Raw genomic sequence first — 23,088 nt, forward strand, 5'->3', positions numbered from 1 at the left:
ATGATAATAGACAGCTGGTTACGATTGGCTACCCCATCTCCAGTTTGTACCTCGTTCGGTTGGTTCGTAGACTTGGTTGTGTGTGAATTGCGTTTATGTACATTATGTATATATCTTATTAAATATATATGTAGGCATGATGGAGCTTCGGAAATGGTATCTTGGTGTTTATTAATAATTTTCTTCGCCGTTGTTTGAAATACGAGTCCAGAAACGATCCATAATTAGCCGGTACAATCAGGAACCATTAACAAACTTCCTGTAAATTTATTTCTGATCCGGTAGCTTTTTATGGTTACAATTTGGAACTTAATCGCAGCGGCTCTTCGCAAAATGTACAAGAAACGGGAAGAGATATACTTATGAAGTATAGTTAAGTTTCTCGATTAATTGTTCGCGAAAAAGCACAGAATAAAAGTTATCATATACTTGACTGTTAAGATGGATGCATCCTTGTCAGGTGAGAAATGCGAACATGTTTTAGAACAATTTTTCAAGTTTAGTATTATGAAAATTATTCACATTTACACACTGTTTTAAAAGATAAATAAATATTGTAAATAATTTAGTGTTGCTTATACAATTTACTCTACATGATCTAATGGGTTGTAGAAATTTTTTTGTAACTTATTTGTTAAACTTGGTATATAAATATGTTTTATAATTCTATATATCGTAATTTTTATTCTGTTATAGCTTATTGGGTAAAGTTTTTCAAAGGGGCTGGATTTTCGCAAGATGTTGCCACCAAACATGCAGTTGTATTCTCTAACAATCGTATTAAACCAGATATGTTACCAGATTTAGATAAACCTAGTCTAAAAGAGATGGGTATTATATTAATGGGCGATATGATTGCTATTTTGAGATATGCCAAGAAAGTTGTGGAAGAAACAACATGTGAAAGATTTTTAGTCGACTCGGAAGATATAGTTTCAGCTCCAAAAGTTAATTCAAAACCTGTTGCAAAGAAAGTAGTCAAAGAAATTGGCAATAAGGCGATAGTTTCATTAGCTTCAAAAACAGAACCTACAAAGAAGATAGTTAAACCTTTGTCTACAACAACAAAAAAGATTGTGACCATAAAGAAACCAATATCTGCATTGAACACTAACAATACTAATCAAAAGCAAACTTCTATCAAAAGAAAATTAGTGTCAGAAGAAGCTTATGAAGATGATGATGATAATTGGAATATCATGGAAAAGAAGGCCAAAGCGATAAATGGCAAGGACGACAACATTGAATATACCATCACTGTTCCCAAGTCATCAAGCATAAGAACTTCAGTAAAAACTCTTAAAAAGCCTGTTGAACAAAAGCGAACAGTATTTGACAGACTAGGTGATAGTTCCGTTACAAGCACAACCAATTTAGCTGATACAACGCCTACTTTTAACATTACTGGCGTCAGCAAAGATGTATTCAAAAGATCAACTAGTGTGTTTAAGCGTCTTGGCGACATAGATGATAAGAAGGATCATGTAACTAGTGCAGGAATACTTAAGAATGGGTCGGGAATCAGTTCACCAGGTATATTGAAGAATCGGATATCACCTAGTGCACGTACATCGATTATAACGACGAAAAGAGTTATACCTAAAACTACTGGTACTATGCACGCTGATCATGAACCCAAAAGGAAAATTGCTTTGAACAACACAAGTCGCATACTTAAATTGAAAAAAGAGGTAGTATCTGATGGTAACATCGTACTAGCTCTTACACCAAACAGTGAAAAAGTCACCAAACCTTCAGTTACATCTGGCAAATTAGGTGTGTATATATACATGTAGAAAATTTTTTAATTATAATATATATATATATATATATATATATATATATGTATACAACAGTTATATATATTGATAATATTATTGTTACAGCTTCGGAGCGACTCATCTCCATACCAGCTAAGGCACGCCTTGGCACAACCACTGCCAAACAAGTGACTTTTAGTAAAGTGGCGACAGTGACGCACGTCAAGAAAGCAGATGTTTTCAGTCGCCTAGGCTTTGCCTAGGCTAACAAAATGGATTGTCATTTATCTATCAATTCTGTATTGTGTAATGCGATATAACTGACGCATGTGAGAAAGCGAACAAATGATTGAAAAATTGATACGGGATGATTTAAAGCGCACACAATCTTAAATTATCTAAATCTTGCATGGCATTGTCGACCTTATTGTGACTCTGGAAACCTTAAAGATATACTTAATTTAATGGATATCTCATAGTGTGTTGCTCGAAACATCTCTGGACATCATTATAGCTTTTCGAACTGCATAATTTAGATATTTTCTCGATTAAATACTTTCCAAGATTAATTCTGTCAATAATTTTTGTAAAAACTTGAGAAATTGATTTTTTAAGTTTCTTTTTAAAGTGAGTTGATGGAAATAAATTAGAGAAATTAACTATATATTTGATATTTTAAATACATGCATTAACTGTATTTTACAGCATTTTAAAAAATATTTAATGATTGTGAGTGCTTAAATTTTTATTTGCATAAATGTGTATTTAAATTTTGGAAAAAACTGCTTTATCTGATAATTGTTGAATCCTTCATAACTTCAAAATCTTGAATGTGCACCCATATCAAAATACTGATCAAAATAATAAGTTCAATTTATATGTACAGATAAGAAGATTTTTATCATTATATTTATATTAAAAGAATTTTATCATTATTTATATTTATATTAAAAGAATTTTTTTATCATTATTTATATTTATATTAAGAATTATTTTACGAATAACAGATGAAGCAGTTTTTTTAATACACATTTATACAAATAAAAATTTAAACACAGTCATTAAATATTTTTTTAAATGCTGTAAAATACACACAGCTAACATGCGTATTTAAAAAATGAAATATATAGTTAATCTCTCTAACTCATTTTTATCAAGAACTCACTTTAAAAAGTTAAGAAACTTAAAAAAATCAGTTTCGCAAGTTTTTACACATTTTTACTGGACTCATCATCGTTAGAAAAATTATTCGAGACTCTTTCAATTATATATCAATTATATATGCTTTTATTAATTTGAGAAGCTTTTAGTTATATACCAATGCTTTCACTAATTATAGTCCTATTAACGAAAAAGATCAATGACGATTATGAGGAAAGTGAACGGGAATGATGAAGCGCGTATTTATCGTTATTGCGTTCTCCGCTGAGAAACATTGTTTAGGTCCCATCTAGATAAAATCTAGATCTTAAGCTGGATATCTTTTGTATCTTTGCTTCATTGTCAATCGCGAGTGATTAGCGAACCGTGGTTTGTATAGAATAATTTCTCCAGCTGCCAGTTGCAGCGACATTGATTAGCGCTAATCAAATCGATTGATTTCATTTCTTTTTTGTTATGATATACAAGATACTTATATCGTTAATCAGAGTCGCTTGCAAGGCTACTACAAGAGTGTTGTTACAAATAACGCGTACGGTGTAAATATAATAAAAGAGATATTGACATTTTATATTTACGAATTTAGTGACGTGTATGAATTGCTCGGACATAATTTAATGTGACGTATATCGTTTTTGTTTTCTAATAAGAAAACATTACGAATTTACAATAGAAATAATGCAACTATTTTTCTTTTTTTTTTGCTTTAGATTTTTTTTAATAATTTAATTCTGTATGGAGAAAATGAAGAAAATACAAGTGTGTATCCCTATCAGCACACATGTTCAAAAGATGTTTATAATAGATCTACAGAATATTAAAATATGTTTTAACATTCTATGGATTTCTTATAAACATCTTTTGAACATGTGTGCTGTTAGGGTTCTTAAATAAGATACAATTGTATTTTAAATGTGAAATTGTGCATGTTAGCCTTTTCGATCTTAAGAAAAAGCAATTTTTATGCAAAATTATCTTTTTATACTTCACGAGATATTTTACATGAGACAAATGTATGAACGAGCAATTATAGATTATGTATTTAGATATTTGTTCTCTTATCTGTATTTTCCATACTTTTTTCAACATCTTTTTCCTTCCTTTCTTCCCTTATGTATCATATATTTATTTACATTATAATACATAAGGGTAGATATTGTAACTATTATAGAGGATAAAATATTCTTATATTCTATTTTCGATATTTGTGTTGATATCTTAAATTATTAAAAAATATTGATTGTGACACAATTATGCAATAGATTGATGATTTTATATACTTTATATAGTTGGCAATTATTAATATCACATGAACTTGTCGCTATATATATCTATCATGATTTTAATAAATAAGATATGTATAAATATATTCATTAAATTAATATGAACTATCGAATCGCGGCTTAAAAGAGGTAAAAAACCTACGACTTATATATTCTAATAATTGTTTTTGCCTAACGAATTTTTACAAGTATTTTTGTATAAACAATATCTTATAAAAGCGTGTAAAAAGAAACTAAAAAAAAAAAATGACAAATTTAATAATATTTGTAAGCTTTTAATTAACACAGAAAATACATTTGCAAACACGAGAAAAAAAACAAAATATAAATAAATAAAGAACAAAGAAAATTATTTAGTTATTTATACTGTTTTTTTTTTTTCTCGTGTGCTTGTAAATGTATTTTCTAGTGTGTTAAAAACTTATAATTAAATTTGTTATTCTTTTAAAACACTCAGACATTTACAAAACAACCGCTTCGACTATGATGCATGCGCGTAATCGTTTCCTCTCTAGGTTGTATAATTGGTTAATGGTTCGCGAGTTGCGTTTCCTCTCTAGATCGTATATAATCGATTCATGGCTCGCGGCTGTTTTCAAGTGTCCCGAGTCCCGAATCTGGCATCACCGAGTCTCGTTGGGGAATGGCGTCGCCCCGATCGATTCGGGAATTTCGCGCGGACCGCGCGTCGGTCCTATTTTAGTCGCGTGTGTGGGTGAATGAGGTGTCGCGGTGCGTACGTCTCCGACGCTATTTTCATCACCTCTGCGTCCTCGCGAGCGAGTTACACGGAGTGTCGACTTGCGTACGTGCTTGCGTACGTAAGTGCGCGAGCGAGGGAGGAAGAAGGACGGAGGTTAGTTTCGGCCGATGAGCCCGGCTTCTGCGTATGTAGCGATCCGTATAATAAAACGTTATCTCGCGTGCGTGATGCGTGCGCGCGCGCGAGCGCCCGCGCTCGCGCTCGCGCGCGTTACTCCTCTGCGTCATCCGAATAATATAACGTGGCGGTTTGAATTTTACGTACATATATATATAATCGAATACGATAAGACTTTTATGTGTTCGATACGACAAAGCCGCGAGCTGTCATTACGACTTTGACGTTCGCATTATTGTTTTCCGCGTACAGTTTACCGTATATCCAAATGCAAAAAAAAAAAAAAAAAGACTTCTCGCTTTGTCGAACATTCGCTCGAAAGAAAGAGATAGAGAGAGAGAGAGAGAGAGAGAGAGAATTTAGAAGGGAATCGGTGTGGAAGGGGTTTCGCTCCCCCTCCTCCGATGAGAAGTGGAGAGGAGAGCGAATGAGACCCTCGTCCCCTATGAGAGAAGTCGCGATCGTGGAGAGGGTGGGAGGGGAGGGGGGGGGGGGTTGTGCGCCGGCAAGCAAATCGTGTATGTCAGACTCGTGGCAGAGGGGTCAGCGCGAGGGAAAGAACGACACGAAACCGAACGTTTTCTGGGCTTAGCGGGTACGTTTTAACGTTGGGTCTCGCTGCACTTCTCCCTTTCTCTCTCTCTCTCTCTCTCCCTCTATCTTTCTATCTCTCTCCCTGTCTCTCTCTCTCTCTCTCTCTTTCAAGTACCCCTTAATCTGTCTCCGTCCCTTAGTCACCGTAATCGGCCCTCCCCTTTAATTTCGCCCGTCATTCCTCTCTCTTTTTTATTTTTTTTTTTTATTTAATCCCCTCTCACTTTCTCTCTCTCTCTCTCTCTCCTCTCTCTCTCTCTCTCTCTCTCTCTCTCTCTCTCTCTCTCTCTCTCTCTCTCTCTCTCTCTCCCCCTAAGTACACGCGTCTGTCACCGAAACGAACGAGCGTATGTACGTACGTACGTACAGGAGGAGATACATATCGATCTTTGATCGAGCGTTTCTCTCCGGAAAAGTATTCGCGGCTCCTCTCTCTTCTCTTTCCTTTTCTTTTTCTATTTCTCTCTGTTCAGCCGCTGTAATCTTTCCCGTAGTAACGGGGCGAACGTTGTAACGAGTCGTGTGACAGCACGTTTTTGGCGTTTGCGTTTAAAGGAACGTGAGACAGGTATACGAGCGAGAGGATGAACGACATGGAAGCCTACGGGGACGGATATATGGCACCTGAGGAGGAATGGGAGAGGGAGGGTCTCTTAGATCCTGCCTGGGAGAAACAGCAGAAAAAGGTGAGCGTTATCATAGTTGAAATTCCTTTTTTTTTCTTCCTTCCTTTTCCTCTTCTTTCTTCCGCTACGGAGACGCTACTTGAGACTCGCGAACATTTTTGGGCCCAAAATGGGCCTGATTATTTCTGAAATAGAATAGAAATGTCAGTGAAGTTTTCACTTTCTATTTTTTATCTGCTTATCCAAACGTCCGTTATCGGTTTGTGTCGAAAAATTACATTGATTGTGTGTAAATTCACGCAAAAAATATTTGCTTTTCACCTAAAGAAAATAATTGATTCTTGATCTTCAGAGGTTAAAGATTAAGTAAAATCGAAAAAAATCTGGAGGAAAAGATTGTGTGATTTATTTTATTTATTTGTACACCTTTGTACTTATTGCACTTAAGAGTATATTATAATATATTAAAGAATATATTGTAATCATAAATATATAGAGATAGAGCCTCCATCAGTTTTGTACACACACATACACATACACACACCTGTCTCTCAGAGATAGAATTATTAAACCATCTTCTTGTTCTATGCAGATCAAATCTGTAATTATCTATTGTAAAAGGTTGAAAAAGATACGATATTATTTTAAAAGTTAAGACAAATATATATATATATATATATATATATATATATATATATATATTTACATTACAGGAAATTGTGTACTGAATCTATCTCTTGATATTTGTGATACTGATGTTTGGGAAGAAATAATACGAATATAAAATACTTGTCAGGTAGAAAAAGAATAACTAAAGACAAGAAGCATACATGATACTATGATGTTCGTTTAAAAAAAAAAAAAAAAAAATTATTTGCGGTTGACAAGTAACGTTGATCGAAAATTGAGGTTTATCAGTTTCTTTAGATTGTAGTAATCTTATCAAGATATTGACACATTGTAATAAGGTAAAGACGCACACGCTGGTGTAATCATTGTAGTAGTAATGTGATTGTTACGTTAACATGAGAAATTATATCGCTTTTTTTCACTATACAGATATTTAAGTCATATCAATAATATTTTTCACGATTATCTCTTTGGCTAAAAATAATTTATTATTGAAAGATTAGTGTTGATTGCAGGATTAATAAGAAATTTATTGTCAATATATAACAAATATCAAATGATGGATTGTAATTGAATTTTAAAATATGAATCAAGGTAGAATGTAATGTATACTTGATAATTAAGTTAGTAAATGTAACACGTACAAATTACATTTTTATCTACGTGTTTTTACTGTATAATCAAATTACATTCTTGTAAGCGTTTTTATCAAAAGAATATTTCGAATATTAAATGTAGCACTAGGAATTAATGACGAGTATTCTACACTTGAGAAGAGCTGGAAAAAAAACTGATATTAAAAATTTAAATATTTATTTAAGTATTCTTCAGGCTACGTTACCGAAGCGTAAAGTAAACAGAAATATTAAAAAAAAAAAAAATAATCGCACTTAGACAAAGATAGAGAAGACAGAATTGGAGATACAATCTGTCCAGTTAAAAGCGTACAACAAGTGAACCTTCTTTCGCCATTTGGACATTTTTTTTTAAACAGTTGTAACTCGCAATTTAATTCGACGTAGCGTCATTAGATACTGACAAATCGTAGCATTCCCAAGTATGCGTTCGAAATTATTTTCTTCATCTTTGGCATGGGCTCAAGGCTTTCTCAGAGCTCTCCCGCCCCTCCCTCTAGTATTATATCAGCCACAGCCCTTCGGATTGTATTTTCAGACTTTATGACAAAAATAATCGAGCAATGAGTCACGCCCGCGAGCGTGATTTTCACGATTCGTCGCCGTTTTTCATTGGTGTTATGTGTTATTTTTTTTTTTTTTTTTTTCTCTTTCCCTTTCGTCATCTTTTCTTTTTCTATTCCACGCGAAGGCATGTTGGCGTCAAGTCAGGTATTAGATAAGCGACGCTGATAATGATTACGCGCGCGCCTGCCAATAATAAAGCTTATGCGTTCCTAAGATACGAAACGTGGCCGCGGCTCACCGCCGAGAGGCATTTTTCGTAACGCCTCTAATTTTAGAGATCCGCGTGCGCCCCATTCCGGAAACGCGGTCCGACTCTGAGATTCGCGTCGCGGCATCGGCGGCGGAAACCCATTCCATTCGTCGAACCGCGTATCGCGTGCAGACGTTATTTCTTCACGTTTCACGGAACAAAGCTCTTTTACGCGAAGGTTTCCCGTTTCAAATATGACACTATGACGACAATAGGGTTCTGTGAAGTCGAAGCGGAAGGAAGTGCTTTATATTTAAAAGGAACACATAAGACTCATTCTTTAATTTTATTTTCTTTCTTATCTTTTCGTTTCAGAAACTATTTATGAAAAATTAATAATTTATCGTCATATACAGAGGAAAATAATTTTTAAAGCATTTAGGATAAATGGAGAAGCAAAATTTAAGCGACTTGTCAAAAGTCGCTTAAATTTTGCATATGCATTTTAGTAGGATTCTTCAACTTTGAAATATTCCCGTTTCAAATATGACACTATGACGACAATAGGGTTCTATGAAGTCGAAGCGAAAGGAAGTGAATAATTTATTGTCATATACAGAAGAAAATAATTTTTGAAACATTTAGAATAAATGGAGAAGCAAAATTTAAGCGACTTGTCAAAATTTGCATATTACATTTTAGTAGGGTTCTTCAACTTTGAAATATTTAAATAAAGTGTGATTTATTAATATTTTTTTTAAATAACATTGTTTTTGATAATACAGTTTTATATTAATTTATTATATAATTCAAAATACAATAAAATTGATTGATGCAGTTTGTGTTAGATAAATAACAAAACTTCTTTACACTCAAACATATTACTTTTTACTTCAATCTTTAAACAGACAAGAGATGTATTTAAAAAAAGCTATTACATACGGTTCGTTACGACAGGCATTTTCATTAGACTCGAATGTACTAGAAATATTTACCGCTGCGGAAGCGTGGGAAACTCTACATCCTCCCCCTTTTTTCGCTCCTACATAATGTCATATATCCGTGCCTATTAAGTATACATATATTTATACGAGATGCGAAAATCGAGGCAAACGTAGTAACACCCCGTGTCATTCGAATTTCGTGCTTTCAAATCCGGCTTGGACCGAAATTGATGGAGTATGACGGTAGGGATGGGCCAATTAGTAGTACCGTTTAAACGCATTAAGGAGGTAGACGACACGCGCCGGCCGATTAACTGTACAGGAGAATTTCTCGTAAAATTTCTCTCCGCGTATCGTGTTGTCAGCCTGCCGTGCGCGAACGAAACATTCCGACGATAGGAATCTTTTTCTCCGGCGACGGTGACGTTTAAATAGGTCGCGGCTGCTCGCCGCGAAACAGCTGCTCGACTCGAGCTTTCAGGCTGCGGGACTGTCTTTCGACACACGAGCCCTTGATTTCTTTCATACTCGATCGTGGAGTAATCCTACGTGTCGGAATATTTTGCTAGACAAGATTTTTTATTCGATTCTTTGCTCTCACATATCATTTTTCTCAAATAAAATTAACTATTTCAAATTAAAAGAAAGAAAATGTCATTTCTGATTTCAGGGCCTCAAATAATTCTTTTTTTCCTTGCGATACACTGAAAAAAAAATTTACTTAATCTAAAAAAATATTTAGTTCAATACGCTGAAACAAGTATTTATTTAAATTAAGCAAAAATATATTTGAATTATATATATTGTCTATTTTACTATTCAGCAATATATTTTATTGATTCAAATATGTTTTTGCTTAATTTAAATAAATACTTATTTGAACGTATTGAACTAAATATTTTTTTAGATTAAATAAATTTTTTTTCAATGTATTTCTTTCGACATTTTTTTATCTTAATTCTAAATTTAAATATCATTAAGATGTTTTATATATGGTTTCACGATTATTATTACTCGAAAGTTATAATGTTTTATGCTCGACCTGCTCTTTAAATCGCATGTAATTGGTTGAGTGATCTTTTATTTGTATTTAATGAGTACAAGTGTTTACTACATACTCATGATTACTTTCTAGTATAAATATTTCTTGTTATCGCTTCATTAAATCAACTCGCATAGATAAAGGATATCGACCATCTCTTGTTATGATTTTATACATTGTTTGTTTTGTTTGATTAATTTGAATAATTTAACATTTCGACGTGTCTTGGATCTGATTGTTATTACAAAGCTTACATCGTGCGTACATTTAACAACTAACTTAGCCAAGACATTTGTCAAGAGCATATCTTTTCGCGAGCAATTGTCGCAGCTCATGAAGTCTATTTTTCTAGACGACATTCACACTTGAACGCCACAACATCCAAATGTTTAAAGCGCTCGTTAAAGTCTTTCCTTAGACTTACCATGACATCTTGGCGCCGTTAGAGAATAGGTTACTGATTAAAAATAGATAGTGTCGCGTAGCTAAAATTTATGAACCTTTACGCAATTTATACGGGCCACGCTTTTGATTTTTATTCACATCAAATTCTAACACTGTATTTTTAATTTTTTTTATATCCATTTATTATATTATAAATCTACTGTCAAAATAGATTGATATTCAAATGAGATCTTCATTAAAAATTTCCTTTCGAATTCATTCATCTCGTATCTAGTCTTTCTTCTTCTTTTTTTTTTTTTTTTTTTTTTTTTTGAATTGGGAACAATAAAAAATAAAGCCAAATGTTTTCTTAATGAAATTCCATTCTTCGTTTATTGGCTTTGCTTTTGTCAGTTATTCTGAAAATAGGATTACTCGTAATATCAACGGCGTCGCGATATTTCCATTAATAAAATCCATGTTAATCCGTGTTTTTAATCATCGTATTGACTATCAATTTTCCACTCTTGCGTCTGCACTATTTCAATTATCGATCCCCGCTCTACTCTCGCAATTACTCGCATAGACGAAGTTATCTCACGCGTACTGTGTAATTAGAAATCGCCGATTAATTCGCGCTGTATCGATGCGCGCTCATCCGTCCTCACGTTGAGATTAATTCCCATGTTGTCCTCGGTGCGATGCAAAGCGTAGCAATCATCGTCTGGCTTTACCAGGTAAAATCGAACGGTTAGGCCGGATAACGGGCACCTAACTAACGGGCTTGCGTCTGCGAGTGCATCTTTGGCAATTGTAGATAATCTCCGCGCAAGTACCTTTTTCGTTACATCCGTCTATCCGGTTAATGTCTTACAATTGTTTATGAAAAGACACCGGAAAGTTAATATCTGGATAATAAACCTAATTTAAATATAATTATACGCACAAGTATATGTACAAATTTCATTCTCATATTTTTCATTTTTTTTTTAATATTCATTTATTATATTATAAATCTACTGTCAAAATAGATTGATATTCAAATGAGATCTTCACGAGGGGTTGGTCACTGAGGTAATTTTTGTACAAAGGCTAGGTAATCCCAGCAAAATTTTGGGTAATCCAAGGTTATTTTTGGTAAATTTAAATAATCTTTAGCGTTAAAATAATTTAAAGTAAAATTTCTTTTTCAAAATTTATTTTTAACTTGAGATACTTAGGTAATCTTAAGTAATCCGAGGTATAATTTAAGGATAATCCGTATTAAAGGATAATTTTTGTACATTATAACTGTTAGTGACCAATCCCTCGGATCTTCATTAAAAATTTCCCTTTTTTCGAATTCATTTATCTCGTATCTAATCTTTTTTTTTTTTTTGTTATTCTTTCTGTTGTTTTTTTGTATGACAAGGCGAATACGTCTCTAATAGATTTGCGAATTATTAAATATATAAAATAGAGCTATATAATAATATTTAAATTAAATAATAATAAATAATCCCTCGAGGCTAAAAAATTAAATTATTAGATAGTGAAATTTATTTCGCGATGATAGGCCGCGAACGACAATCATTTCCGAAGCATCGACCTGGTCAATAGCATCGTGAACACTTTGCGTTCGGAAGAGCGATACTCTCGCTTCTCATTCGGTCGTTCGCGCGACGTCTGACGTTTACGTATAAATAGACCGTATAAATAGATAACGCGTGCGACTGTACGCCGTCGATCTCTCATTTAGTCGGGATTCACATCCTCCGATCAGACTTCGGATATTTTGGATATCAGTTTCGCATCCCACACGAATTTTCACTCACGGCATCAGAATTTGATCCCTCACATTTTTCTTGCATTTTTTTCACATAATTCTGATAATGCATTTTTTCGTATGATAAGCCATGATTTTCCAAATATTAGAAACGTTGATGATTATTAGTTAGTAATGCTTGTTCAAAGAGTTTTGATTGTAGATGTATAAAATAAGAGTTATAAATTATATATTATTAATTATATCTTTTTTCATATATTTTTATATACTTTTACATATTTTTATATATTATAGATGCAGTATATATTTTTTAAATCTTTACGGAATACTTCAAATTACAATACTAATTACTATACGATTGCGGTACTGACAAAATCCAGAAGCGGAATATTGAATATTAGTCACTTGTCAAAAGTCTTCGCATCGTAAAGACTTGACTCTGTTTCATCCTTCCGAGGAGAAACAGTTCTTGATATTCCTGATTTACGACTTTACGGTGCGAAGTTACGTTGCTCTTCCTTTTCGCGTACTTGAATTTGACGGACGTGTGTCGTGCCAATTTGGCAAATCGCGAACCGTCGTCTGGTGCTTTGCGAAAGAGAGAGAGAGAGAGAGAGAGAAGGAGAGAGGATGACGGAATTCCGTGCAACGCGTAATTTACGTTATAATCGCGGATAAGTGAAAGCCGGAGTCGGCCAGCAAGGATGACGGTTCCGCATTCGATCGATTTCTTTCCGCAAGGGGATCGTTAACCTTTGGAGGGTTCCCGGCCAGACGCCAAATCTCAAATTGGAACCGAATATCCCCCCACGCATGCCATATTTTGACTAAGAGCATTGTCACGCGATGATATGAATTAGGGGGTTGACAAAGTCGTGAGGTAATAAATAGAAATAAGATGTGCCAGCGAGGAGAGATATAATGCGATAATATCAATATAAATGATGGGATAATATTATTGTAGAAGAGAGAAATGAATCTCTCATAACATGTATACCCACAGAGCCGCGGTAAAGTTGAAGAATAAATTTAACGACCTTTCCAGATATTGCGGTTAAAAGTATAATGTATATGTAAATTAAACGAATGTACATTTCTAATCCTCCGATTATTTATGACAGCTTGATTTTATTTATATTTATATATTTAACTTGTTATTTCTTATATTTTTTAATTATATACTTTGCTTTCAATTTATTGTATATACTTATTAGCTTAGAAATTCCGGGAAAAATTTTAAAAGTGTTGATTTCTCGATATATTTCTCGAAATAGCACGTACAATCATGAATTAGTCATTGTTGAATAAGCTAAGCGGCGATCATGAATGGAAGATTGGGGTTAATTCAAAATTAAAACTTAAATTTGAAATTCACAATTGAGTCGGAAAATAACGTAAAATATTATCAGTCCCACATATTTAATTGAACAAATAAATACATGATAAATGTCAATACAACGACGTATGTTTTACACTTTGAAAAAAATTCGATGTAAATTGAGTTATATTAAAATCTCAATATTTCGTATCATATATCATATTATATTGTATATAGTAGTTTGCACACATTTAAATAGAAATTATCTATTATCATTTCTCTTCTTAAAAAAGTATACGACATAGAACACATTATCAAGACTCTGATTTGATTACAGAATATCGAAGCATAATGATAGAAATTTATGTCGTAGAAGAAAATATCATATGAGAATAAATACAAAGCGTGAATAATATCGCGGAGTAATAGTGCGATTATTTTTCTTGGGCAAGTATAGTTGCTCGACTATACACGCAGTTGCGTGCGCCAAACGCGGATTCATCATACAGATATCCTGCTGTACACCCACGATTAACTATTTTTGGCTAGATATTGGCCCCATTCGAAAGGTCGTAGTAATTACAGATCTCATTTCCGGCCCACGTAACTATCCTGCGATTCAAGTTACTTGTTGCATTTTTCACTTTTGCTGCTCGTCAAGACCTACTATCAGTAAACAATTTTAAATAACGATATGGTTCCTCGAAAGTTCCAGATTTAGTTTAATCTTTTGACGAAAATTTATTAGTGAAAAAATAAATAATTGGAAAGATATATTGGGTGGAATTTGTTTCTAAAATATTTTTGTATGTTGTAAATATTTTATATATCTTAATTTCAAATTATAATGTAATTAAATTCCAATATTTGTCTCATTAGTTGTAAACGATTTAAAATAATGTATTGTGAAAAAGAACAAATTCATTAATTTGAGAAACAAGTTTGAGAGACGTAGAAAAAATTACATATATGTATATAATTTATATATTTACTTATATTTAACTTAATATTTACTTATGCAAAATATGTAAATAGATTGTTCTTTTTTAAATATAAATTAACTAAATATAAATTAAATATAAATTAAATAATAATTAACTCTAAAACTCTAAAAGTTATTTGACATTGAAGAGATAAAAATTCTCACATTTTATAAGAGGGATTTAATTTGTTGAGTGATTCGTAATTAAACTCTTCGTTGCCAAGTTTGAATGTAACGTAATAAACGTATACATTCTCAGATTGCATAAGGTAGAAAACAAGAAATGATAGAGATCTAGGACAAAGATTCCGCAAATCTTAAGGCACATAAACGACAACGTTTTCATTTCAAGCAACGTCATGTCTTATTGAAGGTTACGCTATATGCGCGCATACATTTCGATAAGACACGAAACAATTCGATAAGGATAGGAATTGTACAGGCAAACGAAAACTACTGCCAAACCTTTCGAAATAGAAATAGATTAGCGCGTATAACTGTTTATGAAATTTCGAGACTTGGATTACATGAATTATATACATAAAATTTAGATGTTTTGTTTATACAGTTATACAACTGTATTTATTTATAGTCGGTACACCACTTAACTGCATGAATCAGACTGACGAAATCACGCTAAGTAAGCACGAAAATGAAAAAGTTATAACCATTCACATTGATATATAAAGTATTTTTTTTAATCCATATAATCCACGAAAAATATATTAAGAATCATATACGAATACATTTAATTATATAAATTAATTATTTTATTATATATTTATGTGTTTTAAAAATCTGTTCTTAATTAATATGATAATGACATATATCAAACTCTTAATGTAAATAAGCATATGTTTCATTACATGCCTAATATGCTTTAATATCTATTATTTAATTTTAAGCCTGATAATCCTTGAATTATCGAATATCGAAATAATGCAATGTGCTTTGGACATAATGATGGTGTTATATTATTTTTGATATAATGTTGACATGTTTGTCGTCATATCAATTTATAAAGGGACGATGACTCACGAATATAAAAAAATTTATAATGATACATTGATCAATTTCAAGCTTTTTAAATTGATTCAAATGAATGATAATTTTTTCTAGACTAATATGCGATTAACATGATGATGACAAATGAATTCAACGTATTAAATCAGTATCATATTAAAACAGACTGACAATTAAAATAGATTGATTTGGTTTTTTTCAATTATTTTACTGAATTAAATTTCATGAAGGAAATAAGAATGTCAACTCTCGAATAAGAATAGTTATTTATTTGCGGAGAGATCGTACTTTTTTTCTAGAGTACCCTCAATCGATCGTGAAAATCGTTTACTCGATCAGAATTTTTGCTATATAAATTACGTAAATTAAAGAAGATGTTATATTTATGTCATAAATTTATAAATTGTCTTTGAAAAATAAAGAAAAAAAAACGGCTGAGCATGCTAGTTGCCGTAGGCCGGAAAAAATAAATGCGAATCTTCCGGTCGCATTACACGTTCGTACATAGTCGCACAAACGGAAATAAAAATAATGTATTATCAGCAAATACGTCGGGCTATCGCATTCTTTTATGACGAGGAAGGACGCCTTTTAACTATAAGTTATATTTTCATCGATGCAGCACATCATTCGTTGCACACGTAAGATTGTCAGACGACGTATCAAATTACGGATTCCGCAAGTATCACACGATGATATATATATATATATATATATATTTTTTTTTTTTTTTTTTTACATACACGAGATACAATTGCAATTTTTCATTATTCTGCGTGTTTTATGCCGTGCTGAAAAAGATGAAAAATTCTTTTTATTTAGAGTAATAAATTAAAATTTATGTGTATATATAACTCTATTAATCGGTCAATCTTCGATTCATCAATATTCGATTCAGACAGAGTTTTGCGTAAATACGTACAGACATTTACTCGCGCGTTTTTCTCATTGAAAAAAAAAGAACAATGTATGTATGTAATTCAATTATAAATAAATGACATAACACGGAGAGAGAATGCGGTTTAATTTTTAAATAACTAAATGGACTTTCAAAATGTGTCTCTTCGAAATGATGTTTAATACTCGGCGCGGGAGGAGTCAATGTTTTACAAATAGATCTTAGAGCTCGTGCAGAGAGATGTTAGGGTGGCTCATGTCCAAAATTGGCCCGTCGTGCTTCACGCCGCCCGTATTGAATTTCACGCAATATTTTTCCAACCCGAAAATTTCATCGCCGGTCCCGAATTTTTTATCGATCTCGATTAAACGCTGCGCTTTCTTCAACAACATTCGGATAAATATCTCACGAACTGGTTTTCTCTTTTTTATCTTCTTTTGATTTTATCTTCTTTGAATGACTTTTAGAAATGCAGAATCGACAAAACAATTCGATTACGATGCAGATTACAATAGGCAATTACGACGATAATTGTTTCGCGAAAATTGTTGTCATCGAAGATACTTTGAATGCTACTGTCTCGTAAAAATTGACTCGTTACGTTATGAAAATATATTTCAATTTAATATATAAGAAATTTCTGGCTTGAAAGTTGATGCGAGATTTCTTCTAGCATGTGTTTGTCGAATATCTGAGTATTAAAAAAAATCAACAAGAAGTCATTGTACATATGCGAAGAAAACAATTTAACCCAAGAGCGTATGTTTTTTTTTTTTTTTTTATTTTTTTTTTTTTTTACAAACGCACGATGATATCAAAATTATCCGAAAATCATTGCAGCGAACGATAGAAAACATAGTTTAAGAACCAGGACAGAAGATATATATAGCAGGATGGATCGGGGTCGACTACTAAAATATACACTAAGCAGTGTAGCAGAGAAACTCAATCCTCCATTTTAAATGATTATTTATTCATGATTAGTGCGAAAACATTGTTAGGGTAAAAATTAAGTAAACTATTTTGAGTAAACTGTCATTTTTTTTAATCTCCTCCTAATTGTTATCATTTCTATGTGTTATAGTCGCTAAACTCTTATTTAGTATATAACTACAATATATTATTGGCAGGAAATGAAACATAAATTAATAAAAATTCTTGTTATATCAGACATTCACAGCTTGGTGCAATTCGCATCTACGCAAAGCAGGCACTGCCATCGAATCGATCGAAGACGATTTCAGGAATGGGTTGAAACTGATGTTACTGCTTGAGGTGATCTCAGGCGAGACCCTTCCGAGACCCGACAGAGGCAAAATGAGGTTCCACAAGATCGCCAACGTGAACAAGGCCCTCGATTATATCGCCAGTAAGGGCGTCAAGCTGGTTTCAATTGGCGCGGAAGGTACTTTCTTCTTTGAAGTTTATTTTATGTATTATTTAAAAATATTAGATTGTGCCCTCCTCTATTAAATCTTATAAGATGTATAATTTCCATTTTAATAATTTTTTTTGTTGTTTTTTTACCACTAATATATTTTATAATACGATATTAAATGAAGATATTTTTAACTTATTTTAGTAATTGGACATTTTACTTTTACATTTTTTATTAGAATGATGTAGAATGTAAGAAATACAACAAAGAATTATTTAACACATGTCGTATATGTTTTTCAAAAATATTGACAATTTTCTTTTCGGACAGAAATTGTCGACGGCAATCTGAAAATGACCTTGGGAATGATATGGACTATTATTCTGAGATTCGCGATCCAAGATATCTCCGTGGAAGAAATGACCGCGAAAGAGGGTCTGTTGCTTTGGTGCCAGCGCAAGACGGCTCCGTACAAGAACGTCAACGTTCAAAACTTCCACTTGTCCTTCAAGGACGGCCTCGCCTTCTGCGCCCTTATCCATCGTCATCGGCCCGACTTGATCGACTACAACAAACTTAGCAAGGATAATCCGCTAGAGAACTTAAACACTGCCTTTGATGTCGCTGAAAAGTACCTCGACATTCCTCGCATGTTAGATCCCGATGGTAAGTATAAATTAAACAGTTAATTAAAACAAACATTGTGTATTTAGGTACTTGCGATATATATTTGTATGTCTTCGGAATATATGAAAGACACAAGCGTCACTCGGATTAATTTGATTGACGGGATCGAAGAGGCTATCGAATTTAGGGACACACGAACGGAACTAGATCGGATTTCTTTGAGTATCAAACTGACGTGTGTTAAACGCTTAATGTTTATATGTTCCCCTTGATATCATATAGATTTGATCAACACTCCCAAGCCGGATGAGCGAGCTATTATGACGTACGTGTCCTGCTACTACCACGCGTTCCAAGGTGCCCAGCAGGTCAGCGTAAAGAAATGCGTGTTGCTCTTTACTCCCTGCCTTCCCCTCCGTTGTTGTTAAAAGCGACCCTTTAATACGAACTGTAATTAAATGAATTGTTTTGCTTATATTATTAACGGCGTTTGAACTTGCTAATCGATTTACCTTACTATTGTTTTAATTTAATTATTTCACCTCTCAGGCCTGAAACCAATTACGCACTCTATCACGTAACATTTTTTAATTATAAGATTTTGATTATAAAATAAAATTTTGTGTTATTTTTTCAGTATGATATGTACAAAGGTTGTTGCACACATACATTTTGATCACGTGTATGAAATATAAATATATTGAGAGTTTATTATGGTAAATTATGTACTAATTATGTTCCTTACTGGACTCGTCTGTTGTTAAATTTAATCAATTTTTAACAGCAAAACCGCTAACAATGCATGGTTTGAGTTTCTTCGAATGTGTTTTTCTAGATATGCGAAATACAGCAATGCCTGATGAGAGGGCCGTGATGACCTATGTTTCATCATACTACCACTGTTTTAGCGGTGCTCAAAAGGTGTGTTCCTTGTATTTCAAATTAACTCGTAACCGATGTGTTGAATGTGCATAAAAATACCGCATTATTGTAAATGTCAAACTATGCGCGAAAGTTTTACCAAACCTTTAATTTATCTTATCAATTTCTTGTCTACACATTTCTACAGATTGCAAGTAGATATTTGCGAATACATGCATCTTGCTTTTGATAAAAATAAATTCTATACATCGTTTTATATCCATAAGGGTTTAAAAACGCTTATAGATATAAATAAAGAAATTTTCTTCATAAGAAAAAGATATATGTAAATTTTCTTTATTATAGGCAGAGACGGCGGCTAACAGAATCTGCAAAGTACTGAAAGTGAATCAAGAGAACGAGCGTCTTATGGAAGAGTATGAGCGCTTGGCTTCCGATCTGCTCGAATGGATACGACGAACGATGCCGTGGCTTGCAAATCGACAGACTGACAATTCTCTCGCCGGATGTCAGAAGAAATTGGAAGAGTACAGGACGTATCGACGCAAGCACAAGCCACCGCGCGTCGAACAGAAAGCTAAATTGGAAACGAATTTCAATACTCTGCAGACAAAGCTGAGATTGAGCAATAGACCAGCGTACATGCCTACGGAAGGAAAAATGGTGTCCGACATAAATAAAGCGTGGAGAGGTACGGTTTTATCTTTGCTTTCCTCAAGATCCATCTCAATATACATGTGTCTGTATTATGTGTCTGAATGGTATAATGAACATGTCGGAAATGATCTTTAGGCCTGGAATTAGCCGAGAAAACGTTCGAAGATTGGTTGCTGTCTGAGATGATGCGTCTGGAGCGACTGGAACATCTGGCGCAGAAATTCAAGCACAAAGCAGATGCTCACGAGGATTGGACTGCTGGTAAAGAAGAGATGCTCACGTCTCAACACTTCCGACAGTGCAAGCTGAACGAGCTCAAGGCTCTGAAGAAAAAACACGAGGCCTTCGAGTCGGACCTCGCGGCGCATCAGGATCGCGTGGAACAGATTGCAGCTATCGCTCAAGAACTCAAGTAATTTCAAAAACTTTAATCGATGCTTCTAACGATCGTTATTTTTCATCATTGTTTTACGCTCTGTGTGTTATTACAGCACTCTCGAGTATCACGACAGCGCATCCGTGAACGCCAGGTGTCAACGTATTTGCGATCAATGGGATCGTTTGGGTACTCTCACTCAACGTAGACGTCAAGCTCTCGACGAAGCCGAGAAAATTCTAGAGAAGATAGACGTCTTGCATTTGGAGTTTGCTAAACGCGCTGCTGTGAGTACAACTTGAATACATTGGCAGATTATGTTGTCTGCTCTTTATTATATGTGACATAATGTCTGACATCTGACGTGGTTTTTCAGCCATTTAATAATTGGTTGGATGGAACCAGAGAAGACCTAGTGGACATGTTTATCGTCCACACAATGGAGGAAATCCAAGGCCTAATGGATGCACACGCCGCGTTCAAGGCTACCCTCGGCGAAGCGGATAAGGAGTACAATTCGATTGTCGGATTGGTGCGCGAAGTTGAATCCATAGTAAAGCAGTACCAGATCCCCGGCGGCCTAGAAAATCCTTACACCGCTCTCACTGCATTGGTATATTACAAGATAAATTATTGATGCATATACAGTGCATATAGAGATAAATTTCAAATTAATCGATATATTATTTATTTTATAGGATCTTACCAAAAAATGGAGCGATGTTAGACAATTGGTTCCTCAACGTGATGGTACTCTAGCCGCTGAACTTCGCAAACAACAGAGTATCCTTTACGATATTAGTATTTATTAGTTTATTATCAATAGTCTCCTCTCTTGAAAATTGATATTTATTAATATCAGCGTTTTACACGAAAACTTTTATTACAAGTTTCAATGACACTTTTCAACGATCACAAATGTTTCAAAAGATATTTCCTGAAATGTGAAAATAGATAATGAATTACTTAGACGACAGTTTGCCGAGAAAGCTAATGTCGTTGGACCATGGATAGAACGTCAGTTGGATGCCGTGACTGCAATTGGCCTCGGTCTTCAAGTAAAAAATATCATTTGCATTATGCAAAAATTTACATCATTTATGTTACATCAGATTTTTTAATATTGGTATCTAAATTTTAGGGAACTCTTGAGGATCAATTACATCGTCTGAAAGAATACGAACAGGCAGTGTATCAATACAAGGCTCATCTCGAGGAATTAGAGAAAATTCACCAAGCAGTTCAGGAGGGTATGATCTTCGAGAACCGTTACACTCAGTATACTATGGAGACCCTGCGTGTCGGTTGGGAACAGCTTCTAACTTCGATTAATCGTAACATAAATGAAGTCGAGAATCAAATTCTCACCAGAGATTCGAAGGTATTTTTAAATTAGATTTTTTCTAAATCACAAATAGTGTGTATGTGTTTATACGTTACTGTCGAAAAAATTCGAAAAGAACTAGCGTTTTTTTCCATTTTAGGGTATCACTCAGGAACAGCTGAATGAATTCCGCAGCAGTTTCAATCACTTCGACAAGAACAGGACGGGCAGATTGGCACCGGATGAGTTTAAATCTTGCCTCGTGTCTCTGGGTTACTCCATCGGAAAGGACAGGCAGGGCGACATTGACTTCCAACGTATTCTGGCTATCGTCGATCCCAACAATTCGGGCTACGTTCACTTCGACGCCTTCCTTGATTTCATGACGCGCGAATCCACCGATACCGACACAGCAGAACAAGTTATCGACAGCTTCCGCATTCTCGCTGGCGACAAGGTAGGAGAATATTTAAACTTTGTAGCAATAACTTGCACAACGATAAGAGCGTATCGATCAAAATTCTCTTCACGTAAATTTTCCTGCCTTTTAGCCTTACATTTTGCCGGATGAACTAAGGAGGGAACTCCCGCCCGATCAGGCGGAATACTGTATCCAGCGAATGCCTCCGTACAAAGGACCGAGCGCCGTTCCCGGAGCGCTCGATTACCGCTCCTTCTCGACAGCCTTATACGGCGAATCTGATTTGTAGATAAACTATAATAATATCAAAATTGATGACAAAAATTGATGAAAAAAAAGATCAGGCGTACACATCAGCTCACAGGCGAACAATGCCTAAAGATTTCTTCTATTGTTTTAGTACTCTAATGCATCAATGTATTTTCAATGTGACGATATGTTTTACAAAAATGGAGCTTAATACAATACAGGAGCTCTCAGTACAATACATACGCGATATCAGTCATAACGCTAAATATTAATAAATGTGTACGTATACGCGCGCATACATATTAGAAGCCGTTGAAATATCGGGAGCTAAGAAAGAATAAGTAATGTCATTTTAACGCAAAGGTATCTAAGTATGTCGTACAGAGAAAAGTAAATATTAACTTTTCACGGAATATCTTTTGCGCACAAATAAAAATTACATATCAGATGTAGGTACAGAGTAAGAAAATTACGTACTTACATAACTCTATT

The 23,088-nt window shown here is 34.0% G+C and overlaps 2 protein-coding genes across 8 annotated transcripts; both read left to right on the forward strand.

Annotated features, from left to right (window-relative positions):
* The first annotated feature begins 58 nt into the window (after positions 1-58).
* LOC140663391 (uncharacterized) lies at positions 59-3,966 on the forward strand. Its single transcript, XM_072887493.1, has 3 exons — positions 59-460; positions 697-1,776; positions 1,887-3,966. The coding sequence occupies exons 1-3, from the start codon at positions 442-444 to the stop codon at positions 2,021-2,023; spliced, it is 1,236 nt and encodes a 411-aa protein (XP_072743594.1). The 5' UTR covers positions 59-441; the 3' UTR covers positions 2,024-3,966.
* An 873-nt stretch (positions 3,967-4,839) lies between these two features.
* Actn (alpha actinin) lies at positions 4,840-22,797 on the forward strand. Of its 7 annotated transcripts, none has more exons than XM_072889384.1 (14): positions 4,840-5,060; positions 6,152-6,364; positions 17,853-18,087; positions 18,391-18,726; positions 18,970-19,055; positions 19,915-20,260; positions 20,362-20,638; positions 20,718-20,889; positions 20,979-21,215; positions 21,301-21,385; positions 21,557-21,660; positions 21,744-21,983; positions 22,087-22,383; positions 22,478-22,797. In XM_072889384.1, exons 2-14 carry the CDS (start codon positions 6,263-6,265, stop codon positions 22,634-22,636), a joined length of 2,676 nt encoding a protein of 891 aa, XP_072745485.1. In that variant the 5' UTR covers positions 4,840-5,060; positions 6,152-6,262; the 3' UTR covers positions 22,637-22,797. The 7 variants fall into 7 exon arrangements, with proteins under 7 accessions (XP_072745485.1, XP_072745486.1, XP_072745488.1 ...); XM_072889385.1 differs by having other exon boundaries at positions 6,173-6,364; XM_072889387.1 differs by having other exon boundaries at positions 6,234-6,364.
* Positions 22,798-23,088: the final 291 nt, after the last annotated feature.

Source organism: Anoplolepis gracilipes, chromosome 3 (genome assembly GCF_047496725.1).
Source record: "Anoplolepis gracilipes chromosome 3, ASM4749672v1, whole genome shotgun sequence".
Taxonomy (NCBI): Eukaryota; Metazoa; Arthropoda; class Insecta; order Hymenoptera; family Formicidae; genus Anoplolepis; species Anoplolepis gracilipes.